At 49.4% G+C, this 21080-nt stretch overlaps 1 protein-coding gene across 1 annotated transcript in view; it reads right to left on the bottom strand.

Annotated features, from left to right (window-relative positions):
* LOC147662709 (vomeronasal type-2 receptor 26-like) overlaps positions 1-20725 on the bottom strand; it is a 78481-nt gene extending 57756 nt beyond the window's left edge. The window contains exon 1 of the mRNA XM_086950956.1: positions 20621-20725. Within this exon, the coding sequence (XP_086807082.1) occupies positions 20621-20725 (105 nt within the window). The remainder of the gene's footprint in view (positions 1-20620) is intronic.
* Between the last annotated feature and the right edge of the window lie 355 nt (positions 20726-21080).

Here is a 21080-nt window from a genome sequence, read left to right as displayed (position 1 = left end):
CATGCCGTTGGAGTTGACCTGCTGGTGCTGCCTTGGACCTTTCCCCATACTCACCTCAAGTCCCAGAGGTTGGTATCGTAAATCACTACAAAGAACTTGTAGGCCACCTTTGTTTTTCCTCCCATGGGATAATGTTGCTGTCTTTGAAGACTCCTAAAACGCAAAAGTATTTCCCCAGAAAAATGTACTTACTTGATTGTATTGAGTATGTACCTAAACATATATAAAGATATATGTTTTTTTAGAAATTGTTCTGGATTTCCGTTTGGGTCGTTATCCTTTATTAACTATTGTGTGTATTTTCAAATGTCTAACACTCCTCTTCAAGAAGCCTAAGGCTGCTCGATCGCACTAACCCATAGAATCCCTAGGATTGATAGTGCAGGCCACTGTCCAGGTATAAGGGAATCGCTGGGCTCTTGCAAAGTATATCTCATTGTGATATCTATATCTATATTAATATAATAAAGAGAGAGCCCAAACCTTTGAGGCGGGTAATCTGAGGAACCACATCACCAATCACAACACCCAATACAGCGTTGGAAAGGGCAGTTGCAGCAGAAGGACATAGGCTATGCAGACACCCACCATATACATTTAAAAAGTAAAAGAACCGTGCCAGCAAAGTAGTCCTTTGTGGGCATGCCTGTGTTGTGCTGTGGGCGTGTGCTGGGGGCGTAACAAATGCTGGGGGCGTGTGGTACGTTACGCCCTTCATGCCATGTCTCATATCGTGTGCTGTGGGCGTGTGTTGGGGGCGTGTGCGGGGCACGGGATTATGGAAAAAAAAAGTCATTGTTCTTTCTTCCCAGGTTCTGTACATTCCAGCTCGGGGTGTGCTTGCCCCGCTTTCCCAGTGACGTGCACCTGCTTTACTGTGGGGAGGTCAGGCATGGCGCTATTTCCAAGGGCCGGAAGGAGCGCAAACAGGGCCATTGCACAGAAAATGTAATCTCTCCTTAACTTCCGGTGATGCCTGAAGCGCACACTGGAGATTTTCCACTTTTGTTGTGCACAGGCCTCGCGCCACGCACATCCAGACACAAGGCTCGCCTCCACGGAAATAGCAAGAAAGGGACTATCCTCCCCCAGAAATGTGATGATATTCCACAAACCAACATCCCGCATACCATCACTCCGCAATTTTTATAACGTAGGACTATTACTCCGCAAAGACATCATTTAAAAAAGTTTTACAACGCATATGACTTGATCAGGCAAGCCATTAAAACCCAAATGCATGTGTGGTAAAGTCATATACATTGTAAAATTACATTGTTAAAACATCAAATATATGTTTGTATATATGTGTATTTATACACACACATTTTTTAAATTTAATTAAAACATTTATTCTTTTAAATTGCATTATTTATATTATTTGTATTTATTATTTTATTACCCTTTACACCCTAAAAACTAATCCCACCCTGCTCCCTTTAAATACCCCTGTACCCCATAATCATAACCCAGCCTTACTCCTTAAAATACCCCAATACCCTTAAACACTAACCCATCTTAACCCTATAATTATACCCTGTACCCCAAAACCCAAACCTATCCCTAAACCCTAAAAATACCCCTGTACCCCAAAACCAAAACCTAGCCCTGAACCCCATAAATACCCCTGTACCTCAAAACCCAAAAACCTACCCCTGAACCCTAAAATACCCATGTTCCCCAAAACCCAAACCTAGCCCTGAACCCTTAAAATACCCCTGTACCCCAAAACCCAAACCTATCCCTGTACCCTAAAAATACCCCTACACCCCAAAACCCAAACCTAGTCTTGAACCCTTAAAATACCCCTGTACCCCAAAACCCATACCTATCCCCAAACCCTAAAACTACCCCTGTACCCCATAACCCAAAACTATATCTGAAACCTTAAAATACCCAAACACCCCAAAACATATACCTCAGTACCCCAAAACATATACCACTATACCCATACTTACCTTATCTAAACATTAAAAAAGCATGCTTTTACCATTCATGCATTTACAACGAATTTCGTTGTAAATGTATGCATGGTAAAAGCATATAAAATGTAATGCCATGCGTTATAATGGCACTGCGGAGTCTTGGTACTTTCCTAATGAAAGTATGCGGAGTGATGGTATGCGGAAATAAAGTTGCGGAATAATGGGTGTTTACCCTCCCCCGGTAAGTACATTGGTGGCACGGTGGCCCACATCTCCAGCAACATACTCATATTTTTTCGCCACCCATTTGAAAAATGCACAGGTCTCTCTCATTGATGGCCAGCACCTACACACACTATTAGACACTCCTCCCGCCACAAGTTCAAGAATTGCAATCTTTAGAGCTGGGGAGCTACGTTCGAATCTCGGCATCAGCTCAACATCCTGCGATTCCAGGCAAATCGCTTTGTCTCCCCGTGCCTACCACAAATGAATGTGTTCTTCTGTAATGTAAATTGTGCTCATGCCATGTTGTCGAGTTCGCGCTATATAATATTGCAAGGAAAAATAAAGTAGGGAAACTCGAGTTCACACACTATTGAACGCGCTCTCTTAAGTGCATCAGCAGTGCACTGTGAATCGGAGCATTTCACAGGCCTGTCACAGATAAGAAATGCTATCAAAACGAAATAATACAAAACAATATACTACTGGCCGGCAGCAATTTATACCCGGACAACGTCGGGACGGGCTGCTAGTACTCTATAAAGGGCTGGCGTCCTACATTGGTGGCAGCGGTGGGATATAAGTCTTTTGCTTCACCATGTGGTAAATAAATGATTCCACTAAGAAATCTAAAATTTGCATTAGTTACGAAAAATGTTTCCAATTTACATTTTTTCTAAATTGTTTAGAACCTAGTTGTTTAAGGCCTTGTGTTAAGTCCCACAGTGAAACATTTAAAAAAAAAATATTTGTTAGTTAGGCCCTTTAGAAAGTAGATTTTATTTGTTGTAATTTTCTAAACAGGTTCTAGCTATTGTAATACCATATCTGAGGCAGGTCCTTCCCATGAGCTCTACTTGGATCCTTACAGGAAACTTAAGTTGGGCAGACTTAAGTCCCTCTGCCAAACGTGGAACCTTCCCAAGGGATTGAGACTCACTAAGGTACATCTGCAAAGGCTGATGCAGAAAATCCCTGGCTGAAGCAGGAACCCCTAATTAAGGAGAAAACTGAAGTGAATGAATCCCCAGCAGTGGTCCTACTAGTAGCAACACCTCCGATGCTGCTAGGCATAGTGCCCCTGAAGGCTTAGAGCGTGAAGATGCGTATTATCTAAAATCTGCCAAGAGTATATACTTAGAGGCAAAACTCTTAGCTATAGTGAGGAAAACATGGGCCTAGGACCCATCTCTGATAGCAGCAAAATAATAAATATGGAGAAACATGAGTCTGTGACCCTAAGATCCTCAAAGGGATTGTACCCACAATACAGGGAGGGTGACGCCATCATCACATGGTTTACCGCCTTCGAGAGGGCTTGTACAATGAGGCAACTCAGCAAGACACATGGGGCTCTCTTCCCTGGGAGCTGGTCTTTGGAAAGTGTATGGAAAGACTCCTGACACTGATTGAGGCAGATGCTGAGTCCTCATGGAGGGTCTGATTGAGGGCTTTGAACTCACACTGGGATGACAAATATCAATCATAATGGCAACCATTTTGTTGTGCTTGTATAACTGTATACATCGCTGACCCAAGAAATATTGTCCTTAATACCATCAGTATGGTGGATAATGGTGTATAGTGAAGTTATATCCAAACCTATCAAAAAGCCATCAGTGCCCTATGTGATGGTTTGTAGTTTACTGAAAAAGTCACCAGTGTCTTTGATGAAAGATGGTGAACCTGAAGCAAGCTCTTGCAGGAAGAAGTCAACATACTTGAACATGGGTTCCAAAAAACTTCTCTGCGCTGAAATTATAGGTCTGCCAGGAATGGGTGTAACCTTCTTGTGGACCTTAGGAATGAAATATAGTACAGGGGTCACAGGACGCTCGTTCTTCAAAAACATATATTAGTTTTTTCTTGAAAGACCCATTTCTTTCCACTGAGTTAAATACCATCTCCTTCACATGTCGTAGGTCTTGAAAAAAGCTCTTTTATAGCAAGCTGTGTCACTTAGATGGTGCATGGCTTCCTCCATATATTGAAAGTACAATATTGCCGCCTTTGACGGCTTTGTTGATGATTAGATTTTTGTTGTCTCTTATCTCGCGGATGAGACTGGAATTTGTTTCATATGCCTATTGCAATATTTGCCTTGGTTGATGGATCTGTTGAGTTTCTTTAAATCATCAATGACTCGATCACTAAATACATCAATCTCTTCTTTAGGCATCATTGGTACAGAAGTGGAAGTATGGCGAAAGGGGCTGCCACTAGAACTGCTGATATTGATACCAGTCGCCTTCAAATCTTCCTGCATAGAATTTATATCATCATACTTTTTTTCCTTAAATCCGTTTTTGTTAATTTAGATTTTGCATAGTTATGAAAGGCAATATATGTTTGGATATTGCAGATTGCAGAGGTTACAGTCAATAATGGCATGTTTTCATCATGACGTTGTACAGAGTCCTTCCTGTTCATGCATTGTGGGCTTCTGAACAGATGGTATGATTGAGAACAAAGAAAAACCAGCAACAACCGCGTTGACCGGTACATGTGCGGTTATCCTTCCCACTGCCACCCCATACCCATCTCCCCAGTGTTTACTATGCACCTGGTGGTTGCCTCTACTCTCTAGCAGCGACTACATATATGCTGGGTGTCAATCAGCTGATATGTATTCTTGGAATATTACGGCATTTCACTGGTGGAGCGCTCGTGTCCCTCTCGCTCGGACTGCCCCTCAGAGCCTTCCTCCTCCCTTTGCTGTAAGGCACAAAGTAGTCCCTCCCATCGGGCTGCTGTGGGTTCTTTCCTCAGCCCCAGTGTTTCTTCCCTCAGGATGGCGATTCCCTCTGCCTTGGCCCATGCAAAGAGTGAGCATCGCCACGCCCGCGTGTGTGGTGGGTCTTGTGCCTTCCATCGCTTCATTAAAAGTCGCTTGTGCCACCACCAGACCCAGGTTTAGAAACAGGGATGTTACTTTTGTGGCGGGGGTCCTTCTAAAATGGTGCAATAGGTATACAGTCCATTCAAATGGTATATCGCGGCCCGTGCATATGTGTAATAGCCTGCTGATAGTGTGCCAATATGTGCATAGTCTGGGACAACTCCACAACATGTGTATCAACTCAGCCTCTGGTTCGGCGCATCTGGGAAATGTTGCATCCGTGCGATGAAAATACTTGTTAATCATCTCAGGCGTGAGGTATGCTCTATGGACAATAAATACGTGTATTTTTTTCGGAATCTCATATTCCTTGGTTTACGCACTGGGCTTTTAAGTATCGTTTCCCATTCCTTGTCTGCCAATTGTCGCCCCAAGTCCAGCTCCCATTTGCGGCGGAGTGGATCTAGGCTTATCGCTACATGTGCTCAGAGTGACACCGCAAACCAGTTGTCTGCCTCCTCCATAACGTGGAGAGACTGTATGTTAAGGTGTTGACTCGGTTCCGTGGTATTGTCCACCCATCTGGCAGTCAGTGTTGCTACTAGTGAGCGGTGTGTTAGGAATTACCCCTGCAGAAATCCCTCGTCGCCACCAAGGACTCGTATGGTATAAGTGTGCCACCACGGTACAGATCTCCTAGGGTCTGCATATCGGCTTCCTGACATTCCGTGAGTGAGAGAGCTGTGAGTACCCAGGGGCCACTAAGGGATTCCGCCAATGGTATTGCTGGTGCGTAAGGGACAATAGCTCTAGTGAGATATCTTCCAGGGGATGCATGCGATCCATCATGTCTTGCAGTGCAGCAGCGTGGCTTTGGGTAACAGGCTGAAGTTCCTTGTGTGTCTGGCTATGGATGGTGCATTTCTCAGCCAGTTTAAGCTGGTCTGCATGTTGGAGCGTGAAGTCTGAGGTAACTTTATCGATCCGAGTTTCCAGAGAGGTATTGGTATATTCTAGAGCGGTACCAATTTACTCCACTGCTGCAAGCACCAAATCCATTTTCGCCGCAAGTACCGTGGTCGGTGGTTCCATCTCTTCTTCGTCTCTTATGCGTGAGGGGTCCAAACTTCCTATACGTAGTGGCCCTTGCTGTTTCTTGGCACACATATGGCCCCTCACAAGTTGCTGCGCCATTGGCATTTGCAGTCAGCCTTTAGTGGGGTTGCTTTCGTCTGAGGTTGGGCTACAATGTGAAATCCGGGGGGGTCGCCCATCGTACTTGCAGGTGTGGGTTACTTGAGCTGTGCGTTCGGGTTTGTGTGTTAGAGGCAGTTACGCTATGTGTGGCATCTCGTTCCCGAAAGCGGGGCCTATGTCTTGGAGGCCTGTGTGCAGACCCTGCATCAGCAGCTCTCCGGCAGTGTGGTGTATTTGGGCTCACAGTGGGCGGCAGCTGGTATTGTCTCTCGGTGTCAGGGCGTCTTCCTCCTCGTTAACGTCGCTCCTCAGCATGTGGGCACTCAAGCCTTTTCCTCGATGGGTTGCAGCAACTTCGTAGTGAATATGCGTGTTCTGCCCACTCCTGCTGCCTCTGTCACCTCTTCTCGCAGTGCACTACAGCCGCCGCATCAGCCCCCTGGTCCTGGTAGGCCGGTTTTGTACAGGCCCTGAGGGTCACGTCTGCACTATCATCCTTGTCGGTTCCGGGGTTCTTTCCTCCCCCACAGCTTCACTCCCAAGGCGAGCCGCCCTCAGTGCTTCACCTTCACCTGTTTTCGCCCCCTCCGTTGGCCTGTTGACTACCGGGTTCCTGCATGTGACTTTGATGGCGTGTACTCACTGGTCTACTTCCCGGCTGGGAGGGTCATCTACCGTTGTCTGTCTCCCCGTCTGGAGTGATGAGCTCAGGTGCGGGATAACATACCCAGATCTCGGTGACTATGGCTGGAGCTGGTGATGTGGCCCTTGTTTCCTTTCGCACTGCGGGCTCAGTGTAGGCCCGCCCTGGGGCCTTTGCTGTAACGTCTGCTCTTGTTGCTGTGTCAACTGCAATTGAATATATCGCCTCGCGTATGTGCCGACCGGTCTCTATGTGGCCGTTGTGTTCACTGTAGCATTATATGGCCCACCAGGCACCTCAGGGATAGGATCTCTCCAGATCCGCTTCTTGGTCTGCCACCACCGGTTACCTTTTTTTCCTCTGCGATCCAGGGCCACCATGAGGAGAACGAGGGGATCGCAGCCTGCTGTTTGACGGTTACTCGCCTCCTCTGCTTGCAGGGTCACATTGGGTACCTGTCTCTGAGGGGGCAAACAACTTGGGGGGCTCCACCACTACAGCCAGTGTTTCCAGCAAGTGCTCCCTGAGTTTGGTGTATACAGGCTTCCCATTGCCTCAGTCACTGGAAATGAGTCGCCCCTCCGCTCTGGTGTGCCGCCTCACCAGTCAAAAGCCGCCGCTCCCACTCTGTGCCGCCTCCACGTATCTGCCCTATGCGCTGGCTACTCTCCTCACCTCAGTTACAGCAGCGATCTTATTCTTCAAAATGGTGCATGTTGGAGCCGCCTAGCGCCGACTTCTGGCCTGCCACCGCCAGCAATCTTGGGTCTCCGGTGTCAGCTCAGAAGCGCTGCTGAGGTATCCCTCAGTGATCCGGAGTCACAAGGGGTTTGCAGGCTGTTGTCTTGCGGGTACCCGCCTCCTCCTCTACTAGCAGGGCCGCACCAAGGGCCTGTTTCTCAGGGGGCCACACAACTAGGGGGCCCCACCACCACAATGCCTCTCTGGGTTTAGTGCTAATGCTTTCCCTCGCTCCCTCAGTTGCTTGGGGCCCAGCAAGAATTCAGCCGACCCTCCGCTCCAGTGGGCCACCCTTGTCTGTTAGAAGCTACAGTCCCGGCATGGGCATCCGCCTCCCACGCTGCGCCCCCTCTGAGTGTCGACTCAGTGTGTTGGCCACTCTCCTCACCTCAGCTGCAGAGATCCTGAGTCACCACCAGAGATCCTGAGTCTCTGAGCTGCTTCTTAAGGATTTCGGCCCTCCATGCAAGGGCCTTTCGCTTCTATCGTCAGTAGGGATGCATCGGAGGTCCGCTTTACTGGTCGTCCGACGATAGGATTGCATCGGAGGTCCGCTTCACTGGTGGTCTGACGATCAGGGAAGCCCCCACCACATAAGCTGTTCTGCCCGGTAAGCGCTGCGGGAAGGGTTTGTGTTTGAAACTGGCTGCTGCATTTTGCTGCATGCTGCCTCTGTGCGTTTTCATTGTAGGTAGGCCACACTTTTCCCCACAGCCACAGCTGCGTCCACAACCCGCAAATTGGCGCTCAGCGGGGCTATCTGATTTCAGTGGCACTTCACCTCACCAAGTCCGCATAATTCCAGTGCGGATGGAACGGTTTCAAGATTAATGTGGCGGATAAGCAGGAGATGTCGTCCTGAGCGTTAGGAACTTGCGTCCACCATGTTGGCTGGCTAGCCACGTCCATTTATATCATCATCCTTATCACTGGCCAGTGAGGGAGGGAGCCTGAGAGTATCCATATCTGATGCTAGTAGATTGGAACTAAATTCTCTGGGTGAATGCACACCTGTGTTCCTTGTCGATGAATTATTAAGTTGAAAGAATTTGAGGAGCTTCAATTTGAGTATCAACTTATATACTTCAACCCTTGATTGATTGTACTTAAAATTGCTATCAGGACAATATGTTGAGCCAAGAGAAAGAAATTGTACTTCTGCTGTAGTTAGGATGGTGAGTTATGTTGAAATTGGGCAACCCAATAGCCACTGAGCCTGGGTGACTAGTGGTACAACTAAGTTGTCGCACCCAGATAAAGAATGTTACCATAATCCAGGCGCGACGTCACCAGGGCATGGACCATGGTCTTCCTGGCCGCCATAGGCAGCATGTCCAAAGATTTACGAAGGACCTTCAAGGCTCCAAAACAGACGCCTGCCACCCGCCTAGTTTGGTAATCATAGGAAAGTTTGGTGTCCAACCGCACCCCCAGATTCTTTGCCTGAGCACAGGGAGTCGGTGTAGTCCCCAGACTTTGGGGCCACCAAGCAGAAGACCATACTGACGGGGCTCTCCCCACCACAAGCACCTCCATCTTATTGCCATTCAACTTCAGGCAGTTCATCGCCATCCATGCAAACAGTTCTTGCAGGCATGCTATGAAGTTGGAGGCAGCCATCTCCGGTGCCTGTGTTGGGGAGACCACCAGCTGCGTATCATCCGCATAGGACATGACCCCGATCCCAAACCCATCACCAATCTCCGCTAAGGGAGCCACGTAGAGATTGAACAGGGTCGGGCTCAGGGTCGATCCCTGCAGTACCCCCTGTCTAAGCTTGATGAGCTTGATGACCTTTAAGTAATGGTCGCCCTGCCTCACCTGGAAACTGCGCCCAGACAAAAAAGATTTCAACCAGCTCAGGGCACTGCCCGACACCCCTCCATTCCTCAAACACCCCACCAAAGTATGATGGGCTACAGTGTCAAAGGCGGCACTTAAATCCAACAGGATCAAGGCGGCCATCTAACCTGTATCCACATATTGCCTGATGGTTTCAGTGGCAAAGAGCAAGGTTGATTCTGTCGAGTATCGCGCTCGGAATCCGGACTGGGTGGAATGTAGGAGATTGGCTTTCTCAATATGTGCCGTCAGCTGCCCATTTACCACTTTTCCGCCACCTTGTTGAAGTACGGCAAAAGGGAAATTGGGCGGAGATTGTCCAGTTGCTTTGGACCAATATGAGGTTTCTTGGGGAGCAGTAGAACCACAGCTTCCTTCCAGCATCCTGGTACTGCACAGGTCCTAAAAGAGATCTCCACCAGGTGTCTGATGTATGGCTCCAGAGTCTCCAGGCTCCCTCTCAACCTTTTAGGGGGTGCTGGGTCTCTGGGAAAACCTTACTTTATCCCACTACAGATTTTAATTAGCTGTTCCGGGGGATGAAGGGCATGGAGAAACTCTTCAGCCCTTCTCCCTCTTTAACCTGTTCTGTTTCCTCCGCTCCCTCCTCTCCTACATGGGAGGATTCGGGGAAGGTGGATGTAGGAAGGTGGATATCTGACTATGGTTACCCCCAAACTTTTTGCCTGGTGTTTAGCTGGTTTTTGACTTAGTTGGCCTGGGATCCTGCTATTCAGGGCCCCAGGCTGATTGCTCTCTCCTTAAAATGGACTCCATGTACCTTAGGTGCATAAAACAATTGGAATTGGTTCACCTTATAGGCCCCTGTAACAGTGTACCATAGGTACCCAGGGCATAGGTGTAGCCAAGGCCTACCAGGGGCTGCAGCATGTATTGTGCCACCCCTGGCCTGGCCTCCATATTTGACACAACTGGCTGATCACTCAGCTGGGGTAAGTTGGTGTAATCACCTCTTACTTAGGTACAGTATGCCTGTGCCTAACCCTAAACTGGACACATGTGTTCCTATCAGCCACTCCTATGGAAGGCCTCATCAATCCTGGAGGCAGAGTGCTTGGAAATATGTGAGATGGTGCTCTGGCATGAGCTGAGCCTGTCTGCAGCTGTCGGGAACCACTCCCTAAGCTGTTCCGGGATATTGCCATACCATATACTCTTAAGTGCATTATAATCCTCGCGGTTAAATGCTATCTTTGGTTTGGCTTTATCAAAACATGTCGAGTAAGGTGTCATACGAATTGGAATACTATCCCCTCGCCAATTCTGGCGACGGGGATAGCATTCCACCCTTCTAGAGGGATACGACATGTGTGTAACCCTAACCCCGGTTAAAGTTAAACAGAGCCTCAGCTTCACAAAATGGACGCTGCCACCACAGACACAAGTCTGGCCTCCTGCTGCTGACCGAAACTCGGCAGATGGTGGCCTGGACAAAGGGTTTCCTGCCTTGGGAGGTGCGAGCACCACCCCAGACAGGATTTTGTGTATTGGGTAGGACAGGGCTGAATAGAATCAGACATGCCCGGGGCACACAAGGTGTCCCCGTGCATAGGCCAGCCCAAACCGGTTCTGGGGCCTTCCAGCCCCAGTCCTGGCGCGGAGCTGGACAAAGGAAAGGGGGTGTAACCGCCCCCCTTCCTGGTTCCTCCCAGAGGAGGGACCTAGTAGGTGATCCACCCCCTAGATTGGAATAAGAAGGGGAGCAGTGCCATTGCACAGCAGATCATCCCGAAATCAACTTAAAACTAAGAAGAAGACTGGACTTCGACATTCTGCTGCACAGAAGACTGAAGAAGAATCTCCCTTGTGGCCAAGGAGTGACCACCCTGTGAACCCAGGCACCAACCAGCAACTCGACGTCTGCTTTGCCGCCGCCTCCCGCCGGAGCCCGAGCCCAGAGCCCGACAAGAACCAGATTCCCAGACCTCTCAGAGCCCGATCCACAGTCCCTGCAAAGAAGGGACCCGTGGAGGCACCGAGTGACGTGGGACCGGACCTCTTGGAAGACACTCGTAAAGCTGACTGCGCAGCTTCTGAGGCATCCTCGACGTTGTGCTTTGGGGACTGAGAACCCCCACCACCGAGCAGCCCTTGCACCGAAGATCAGCCCCCCAGCATCTCCACGATCTGCGTGGGGCCCTTTTGCACTGTGCCACTCGACGCGCCATCCCGGCCACTAGCCACGCGGCCAGCGGCCATCTTGGCGACGAACCCGAAGATTTAAACAGCAGGTCTGGTTGCTCCAGACCTACCCAAGCTCCTGTGAAAAGGAGCACCCGCTCTGACCTTGCTGGTCCGAGTGAACAGCATCTTTCAACTTCTGCGTGGCTTGCATTTGCCAAGGCCTGGTTGCTCCGATCAGATCGCTGACACCGCCAACAGCGAGAAGCCTACGTGGGACAGCTCGTGACCGACTCCTGGACGTCCTCGACCCCGGGTATCCACGTGGCTGCAGAAAGAAGCTACCCGACAACGCCTGTTTGCACCCGACATCGCCTGGTTCCAATCTGGTTCCACGGTAGTCACTGGCTAGTGACTTTGAACACTGTCCCCTCTGCTTTCAGGTCTTCAACTCTTCAGATCCACCCTTGGATCCACCGGAACTCTTCTCATCGAGCCGCCTGCAGCATCTTCAGCTCCAAGCACCATCGACCAGCGTGACGAAACCCGACACATCTTCGACCCTGTGCACCCGCTTCCTGTGGGTGAGGTAACTCAGCTCCGCCGGTGCTCCTGCACTGGTACACATCCCAAGGGCCTGTGTTTTAAGTTTCAGCTCCGTAGGTCACTCGGAAGGTTCCTAACTTTCTAACTTTGTGCTTTTTACGCACCATAGACTTTGTATTGTAAAGTGCGTGCACTTTGAACACTGCACCCGAGTCCCGTGGGCCTTTCCCGACTTAGTTATTTCCAGTCTCGAATAGCTCCAGCGATTCCCAAGGCCCTAGGCCTCTTCACTTTCCTCCTGGTATCTCTTATACCACTTATTTAGTATATGGTTTAGGTGGCCCCTAGGGCTCATCCATATTGTGCAACTTTTGTGTATTTTAAACTGTCTTGTGATTTAACGCTTGTGCTTCTGTGCTCATAAAGAGTCCAGGGGATTTTATAGTTAATAAATCAATATATATTTTCAATATATATCTGTGTGGTGTCCCATTCATTTGGTATTCAAGGGGGTTGTGTGTGGTATAACAGCTGGCTTCACATGCCTTTCAGAGTTTAGCCTAAGACTGCTTTGTCCACGTTACCACTAGGATAACTGGTCTACAAGGTTGAATTACAACCATCATCATAAGGGTTGCTTGGCATGGTACAAAGTGATCACTAGAACTAGTGAGCATTATATACCAGGCCAACTTCTCACATTGGTGAGCAGCGGATTGGGATCTGAGCTTGCTGTTGTTTTACCATTACAATCTTTGAGATTATCATTTGAAAGATCATACAGGTACCTGCTAGGTACATATAAAACAAGACTAGTATACTTAAGTTCTACTGAACTTAGTTGTTGTAGAGCAAAGGGAGTAGCACACCCTAGCTACAACTACTAGATAGGTTTAGTAGGTAAACACCAGTGTAGGTAGATTACAACACATCCACCCACACTAGAGCAATGTCTGGAGCAGAGGGGTCCAGTGGACTTACTCCTGTTGAGAGTGACCCTCCGAGGGCACCATCCAAATTTGCTATTTTTTCCTTTAAGGAATTAAGACAGCTTTGTGTCTTAAGGGGTCTGAAGACAGGGCCTTCCCCTACTACAGACCACCTAAGAGAGCTCTTAGACCAGTCTGAGACTCTAAAGCCCTCTAAAGCAAACCCCACAGGGAATGCTGAAGGAGGCCATCCTTCAGAGGATGACACTGTAGACACCCCTGCCCCTATCATCCTGGTAGATGAGGAAGCCTCCACCACTGGAGCTCCTCAGGTAGATGTAGAGGAAGAGGAGGAAGAGGAGGAGGTGGAAAGCAGTGAGTCAGATGATGACAGAAATAGTCAGGTGCTGGTCAGTAGACTGAACCAGGCTAACTTAAGCTTACTTGGGAATGAATCAGGTAACAACCCATTCAGACCCCCAGGTGGACTTAACCAGAAGCCTAGGAGGAGAAGGACTCACTCAGGTGACTCTGACAACTCCCATGCTTCTAGAGGTTCTCATGGTCACTCCAGAAAGAGGATGACTAGCCCTCAGAGAAGGGAACATGAGACCAAATTGAGAGAATCTCAAATTAGAGAGGCTGAATTGAGAGTCCAGAGACAAGAGTTAGAGATTGCCCTGGCCCAAGAGAAACTTGCTAGAGCAAGACAGCCTAGAGAGAGTGGATTAGGATCCACTGGTGGCAGCAATATCCAGAAGGATAAAGACAGGTCCTTTGATACAAGAAACCTGAGTAAGATTGTGCCCCCCTACAAAGCTGGGGATGATATCCACAAATGGATGACTGCACTTGAGAGAGCCTGCATGGTACAGCAGATCCCTCAGGAGCAGTGGGCAGCAATCTTGTGGCTCTCCTTTGAAGGTAGAGGCAGAGACAGACTCCTCACAGTTAGTGATGAGGATTCTAGAAACTACCTGGTCCTGAAGAGTGCTCTGATTGATGGGTTAGGCTTAACCACTGAACAGTACAGGTTAATGTTCAGAGATACCCAGAAGACACAGACTCAGGACTGGTCTGAATTTGTTGAATGTGCCACTAAGGCTCTGGAGGGCTGGTTGCTGGGAAGTAAGGTTACTGACTATACAGGATTGTATAATTTAATTATGAGAGAGCAAATCTTAAGTAATTGTCAAAATCAGCTTCTACATCAGCACCTGGTTGACTCTGATCTGACCTCCCCACAAGAATTGGGTAGGAGGGCAGACAAATGGGTCAGAACCAGGATCAGGCCTAAGAACCAGGGTGGTGACCAAAAGAAAGAGACTACCAAGCCTCAAGAGAAGGGTGGGGATAAAAGTAAGGAAAAGACTTCCCCAGGGCCCCAAAACTCCAAGAATGGGGGTGGGTCCCAAGACACTTCTACATCCCAGAAAAAGCCTTATTGTCATACCTGTAAACAGGTGGGGCATTACAAAACAGATAGCTGTTGTCCCAAGAATGGCAATAAGGAGAATATACCTCCAGGTAAGGCTCCAACACCTCCTGTCACTGTTAGCAGTGGTCCCCCAGGTGGTGGGAGCACCCCCAAGAATTTGGGTGGGTTTACTTTTGGAGGACAGGTGGACTCTGGCCTATCCAGGTCCCCTAACTCAGATACTCTTGTCTATGAGACTGGCATGGGGTTTGCCAATTTCACTGCTTGCCCAAACACTTTGAGCAAGTATAGACAGGAACCCCTCATCAATGGCTTGAAAGTTGAGGCCTTCAGAGACACAGGGGCTAGCATCACCATGGTGGCTGAATGTCTAGTCCCCTCAAGGCAACTTTTACCTGATGCCAAATATCAGGTGACAAACATTGATGGCATAGAATCCAATCATCCCATGGCAGTAGTCAATCTTAGCTGGGGAGGTGTCACTGGCCCAAAGAGAGTGGCAGTGTCAGCAAACTTGCCTGTAGATTGCCTACTGGGTAATGATTTGGAAATCTCAGCCTGGGCTGAGGTTGAACAGCAAACCCATTCTAGAATGGTAAATCTCCATGGAAAGGTTAGTGGGGCTGTGATGGCTACAGCCCCAATCCAAGATGTCCTTCCTGAAAAGGTTGGGAGGGCTGAGCAAACCTCAGCCCCATCTTTAGATAACCTCCCTCCTGAAAAGAGTAGCAGGGCTGTACTAGTAACAGCCCATACCCAAACTGAGTCTCCTCCTGAAAAGGTTGGTGGGGCTGTGATGGCCACAGCCCAAACTCAAACTGATACCTGGGTAGTGAAGCCTGAAATGATGGATCACTCCACCCAAACAGAGAGCATTGAGGAGGAAGAGAAATCTCCCTCCCACCAGACTTTAGGAAAGGATCAGCCTCCTCAGGGAACTGATCTTACCCCTGATGAAGGAACTGTCCCAGAGATTGTTAGGCCTGGCCTGACAGAGCCTCTGATGGCAGTGGACCCTTCTCAGGAGGGACCCAGTCTGGAGCAGGTAACCTGCCCCTCTCTACCTTGCCTTACTCAGCCCAGGGCTGCAGAGGACAAGAAGGACAGTGAGACCCAAAGGGCCCCCTGTCAAATAAAGCACCCCCATCAGCCGATTAGGGGCACCGAAACTAGTAGCCCTAGTGAGGTGCAAGCTTTAAAAACTCCTGAGGGATCCCCCTTAAAAGTAGTTAGGGACCTCCCCCAGATGGATATTGTTGGGCACAGCCAAACCTGGGACCCTAAGGGCCCAAACCTGACCTGTCCCTCCAGTAAGCCAAACAGAGGGACCCAGCCTCCAGCTTTAGGTAGCCAGAGGTTGACCCTGAGAGCACAGTGCAACTCAGTCAGAGAAAGAAAGGCACACATGGTGGAGAGTGATTGGAGGAAGCTGAGCCCTACAGAGGAAACTCACTTCAGTACTCCATCTCAACACCAGCCTTTGACTTTGCAAAGACACACCACAGGTAGAGATTCCCTATGGTGGAGACCCTCCAATACCCTTAGGGTGAGGGATTGCTTAGTGGACCATGAGACAGGGGGTTACCAAGCCAGAGCTGGTACTTCCTTATATGGCCACTTAGGCAATATAGGCTTACCTGGTCAAGGATAGCCTTATCTCCTTTCGTTTGGGGGGGGGTTATGTAGGAAGGTGGATATCTGACTATGGTTACCCCCAAACTTTTTGCCTGGTGTTTAGCTGGTTTTTGACTTAGTTGGCCTGGGATCCTGCTATTCAGGGCCCCAGGCTGATTGCTCTCTCCTTAAAATGGACTCCATGTACCTTAGGTGCATAAAACAATTGGAATTGGTTCACCTTATAGGCCCCTGTAACAGTGTACCATAGGTACCCAGGGCATAGGTGTAGCCAAGGCCTACCAGGGGCTGCAGCATGTATTGTGCCACCCCTGGCCTGGCCTCCATATTTGACACAACTGGCTGATCACTCAGCTGGGGTAAGTTGGTGTAATCACCTCTTACTTAGGTACAGTATGCCTGTGCCTAACCCTAAACTGGACACATGTGTTCCTATCAGCCACTCCTATGGAAGGCCTCATCAATCCTGGAGGCAGAGTGCTTGGAAATATGTGAGATGGTGCTCTGGCATGAGCTGAGCCTGTCTGCAGCTGTCGGGAACCACTCCCTAAGCTGTTCCGGGATATTGCCATACCATATACTCTTAAGTGCATTATAATCCTCGCGGTTAAATGCTATCTTTGGTTTGGCTTTATCAAAACATGTCGAGTAAGGTGTCATACGAATTGGAATACTATCCCCTCGCCAATTCTGGCGACGGGGATAGCATTCCACCCTTCTAGAGGGATACGACATGTGTGTAACCCTAACCCCGGTTAAAGTTAAACAGAGCCTCAGCTTCACAAAATGGACGCTGCCACCACAGACACAAGTCTGGCCTCCTGCTGCTGACCGAAACTCGGCAGATGGTGGCCTGGACAAAGGGTTTCCTGCCTTGGGAGGTGCGAGCACCACCCCAGACAGGATTTTGTGTATTGGGTAGGACAGGGCTGAATAGAATCAGACATGCCCGGGGCACACAAGGTGTCCCCGTGCATAGGCCAGCCCAAACCGGTTCTGGGGCCTTCCAGCCCCAGTCCTGGCGCGGAGCTGGACAAAGGAAAGGGGGTGTAACCGCCCCCCTTCCTGGTTCCTCCCAGAGGAGGGACCTAGTAGGTGATCCACCCCCTAGATTGGAATAAGAAGGGGAGCAGTGCCATTGCACAGCAGATCATCCCGAAATCAACTTAAAACTAAGAAGAAGACTGGACTTCGACATTCTGCTGCACAGAAGACTGAAGAAGAATCTCCCTTGTGGCCAAGGAGTGACCACCCTGTGAACCCAGGCACCAACCAGCAACTCGACGTCTGCTTTGCCGCCGCCTCCCGCCGGAGCCCGAGCCCAGAGCCCGACAAGAACCAGATTCCCAGACCTCTCAGAGCCCGATCCACAGTCCCTGCAAAGAAGGGACCCGTGGAGGCACCGAGTGACGTGGGACCGGACCTCTTGGAAGACACTCGTAAAGCTGACTGCGCAGCTTCTGAGGCATCCTCGACGTTGTGCTTTGGGGACTGAGAACCCCCACCACCGAGCAGCCCTTGCACCGAAGATCAGCCCCCCAGCATCTCCACGATCTGCGTGGGGCCCTTTTGCACTGTGCCACTCGACGCGCCATCCCGGCCACTAGCCACGCGGCCAGCGGCCATCTTGGCGACGAACCCGAAGATTTAAACAGCAGGTCTGGTTGCTCCAGACCTACCCAAGCTCCTGTGAAAAGGAGCACCCGCTCTGACCTTGCTGGTCCGAGTGAACAGCATCTTTCAACTTCTGCGTGGCTTGCATTTGCCAAGGCCTGGTTGCTCCGATCAGATCGCCGACACCGCCAACAGCGAGAAGCCTACGTGGGACAGCTCGTGACCGACTCCTGGACGTCCTCGACCCCGGGTATCCACGTGGCTGCAGAAAGAAGCTACCCGACAACGCCTGTTTGCACCCGACATCGCCTGGTTCCAATCTGGTTCCACGGTAGTCACTGGCTAGTGACTTTGAACACTGTCCCCTCTGCTTTCAGGTCTTCAACTCTTCAGATCCACCCTTGGATCCACCGGAACTCTTCTCATCGAGCCGCCTGCAGCATCTTCAGCTCCAAGCACCATCGACCAGCGTGACGAAACCCGACACATCTTCGACCCTGTGCACCCGCTTCCTGTGGGTGAGGTAACTCAGCTCCGCCGGTGCTCCTGCACTGGTACACATCCCAAGGGCCTGTGTTTTAAGTTTCAGCTCCGTAGGTCACTCGGAAGGTTCCTAACTTTCTAACTTTGTGCTTTTTACGCACCATAGACTTTGTATTGTAAAGTGCGTGCACTTTGAACACTGCACCCGAGTCCCGTGGGCCTTTCCCGACTTAGTTATTTCCAGTCTCGAATAGCTCCAGCGATTCCCAAGGCCCTAGGCCTCTTCACTTTCCTCCTGGTATCTCTTATACCACTTATTTAGTATATGGTTTAGGTGGCCCCTAGGGCTCATCCATATTGTGCAACTTTTGTGTATTTTAAACTGTCTTGTGATTTAACGCTTGTGCTTCTGTGCTCATAAAGAGTCCAGGGGATTTTATAGTTAATAAATCAATATATATTTTCAATATATATCTGTGTGGTGTCCCATTCATTTGGTATTCAAGGGGGTTGTGTGTGGTATAACAGCTGGCTTCACATGCCTTTCAGAGTTTAGCCTAAGACTGCTTTGTCCACGTTACCACTAGGATAACTGGTCTACAAGGTTGAATTACAACCATCATCATAAGGGTTGCTTGGCATGGTACAAAGTGATCACTAGAACTAGTGAGCATTATATACCAGGCCAACTTCTCACAGTGGAGTTTATTTTTTCCACTTTGTCAGAGAAAAAGTCTGCCACCCGATTACATAGCTCTTCTGAGCCTACAACCGGCGCAGCTAATATTGTTATGGAGGATATCTCCTTATAAACCCCAAACAGTTCCCGAGTAGAGTTACTAGCCGATCTGATTCTCTCCAGATATTATGCTGCCTTTGCTCTTCTGATGAGCCCATGATAGCTCTTCAATGACTCTCTATACTCCCCATTCCCCTGGTCCTAAAAATCTTTCTTCCAGCGCCTTTCCCGGCGTTTGCACCCTGCTTTTGCCGTTCCCAAGGCGCTCGAGTACCAAGGGGCAGATTTCTGAACTCTACGTGGTATTTTTCGAGACCATGGGACCATGCTACCCAGGGCCACCGTGATCCATCTATCCAAGTTCCTGCATGCCTCTTCAGCATCTCTACCACCAAGCGGGCCCCCAAGTAAAAGGGCGTTACTGAACTGTCCCTGCGAAAAGTTCCTCCACCTTCGGCACACTATGCCCCTTTTTACCATCTCCCATGATTTAGGCCCCGGCAGTGTCATAGCGGAGGGGACCAGAAAATGGTCTGTCCATGTAACAGAGAGAGGGGGAAAGACTACTATGTCCTCCCAGTTTGCAAACAGGGGATCCAGCAGATGTCCCTTAAGATGGGTAGGGGAGTTCGATCTTAGCCTAAGCTATAGTGTGGCCATTTCCTGACAAAGCTCGCTTGCCACAGTGCAGCCGGTGTCCTCAAAGTGCAGATTGAGGTCACCCAGCACCAAGAATTTCTCATACCGTAACACCAGTTGAGTGAGGTAGTTCATCAAGCTCCACGAGAAGTAGTTAGAGTGGCCAGGCGGTCTATAGATCAGGAGCCCCTTTACAATGCAGTTCAGGCCCACCTTAATCGTAAAGGTCCCCACCTCACTATCGGCAATAGCGATAGACTACAGAGTGGATTGGATGTGATGTATATAGATAATAGCTACTCCGCAACCCTGCGCGGCACTCTGTCTAATCTGGTGATCGGATAACCCCTGGGAAGTGCCTCTAAGATCTCAGGCGCCGTCTCCTCGTCCAGCCAAGTTTCAGTGAGAAACATAATATCCACCTGACCGTCTAAGAGTTGGTAATGGACCTCCAGTCTATGTTTTCTGAGTGACCGGCAGTTTAACAAACAACAGCTCAGCTTCGAGATTCCCTCCTCCACCTCCCTCTTCACACCAAAATGGCAGTGTCTACAGCCCCCGTTCTTGCTATTGACCGCTATACTGTGTTTACACAGGTCCATAATAGGGGGACGCAAAGCGTACAGATCCAGGTAACAATACTGACGCTTTGCTCCACCACAACCAAGAGTTCTGGCCCCGGACGCAAGCCTTTGCGGGTCGCTGGGACATCTCAATAAATATCTGCCTGTTCCCCACAACTAGACCGCTAACCTGTCACCCGGAAGTGCCTGGCTCTCCCTACCCCACCCTCCGAGCACCGCTACTGGTTACTGCATCGGACCAGGGAAGGTAGGAGTGATGATTGTGCCCAGGACACTGCAGCCCCAGAGGTACGATTGCCCCCAACACTCGCCACACGCAAATGCCTAAAAATGCCACAGAGTTAAAATTAGCTTCCGTTAACCAGGATTCCTATACAGTTTTAAAATACAGTTTTAAAATAAGCAAGCAGTCGGTATCGTCATCCAGCAGTATCAGGGCTCTGCCACCGCACTACTCACCTCCCTAACTTGATGTTTGTACGGGTTACAGTCCTTATAGACAAATTGTTCTTCATAATCACCCATGTACAGGATTGCCAGGTCTGGGGTGAAGTTTGCCCCCATTGCGACTCCTCAAGTTTGTACATAGTGGTAACCTTGGAAATAGAAGAAATTTGGGGTCATTGCTATTTCCAACAGTTGCAGAATTAATTCTGTGGGCACAACGGGTGGTAGGGTTCTTTTATTCAAAGCTTTCTTCATAACCTCCTGGGCATGTTGTTGGGGGATGCTCATAAACAATGATACGATGTCCATTGTGACCAGGATTTGTGATCCAGGCTCAAACAGCATGCCATCCACCAGATTGATCACCTACCTTGTGTCACGGAGGTTGGACACTGTTATTTCTCTTGCTGTGTTTGTCTTTCCTGGATCAGCTCCAGGACGCCCCTTTGCTGGGCATCTGTCGCGCTCTACA

The sequence above is a fragment of the Lissotriton vulgaris genome, unplaced genomic scaffold (genome assembly GCF_964263255.1).
Source record: "Lissotriton vulgaris unplaced genomic scaffold, aLisVul1.2 SCAFFOLD_1609, whole genome shotgun sequence".
Taxonomy (NCBI): domain Eukaryota; kingdom Metazoa; phylum Chordata; class Amphibia; order Caudata; family Salamandridae; genus Lissotriton; species Lissotriton vulgaris.
Note: the sequence above shows the minus strand (reverse complement) of the source record. Positions and strands in the feature narration are given on the sequence as shown.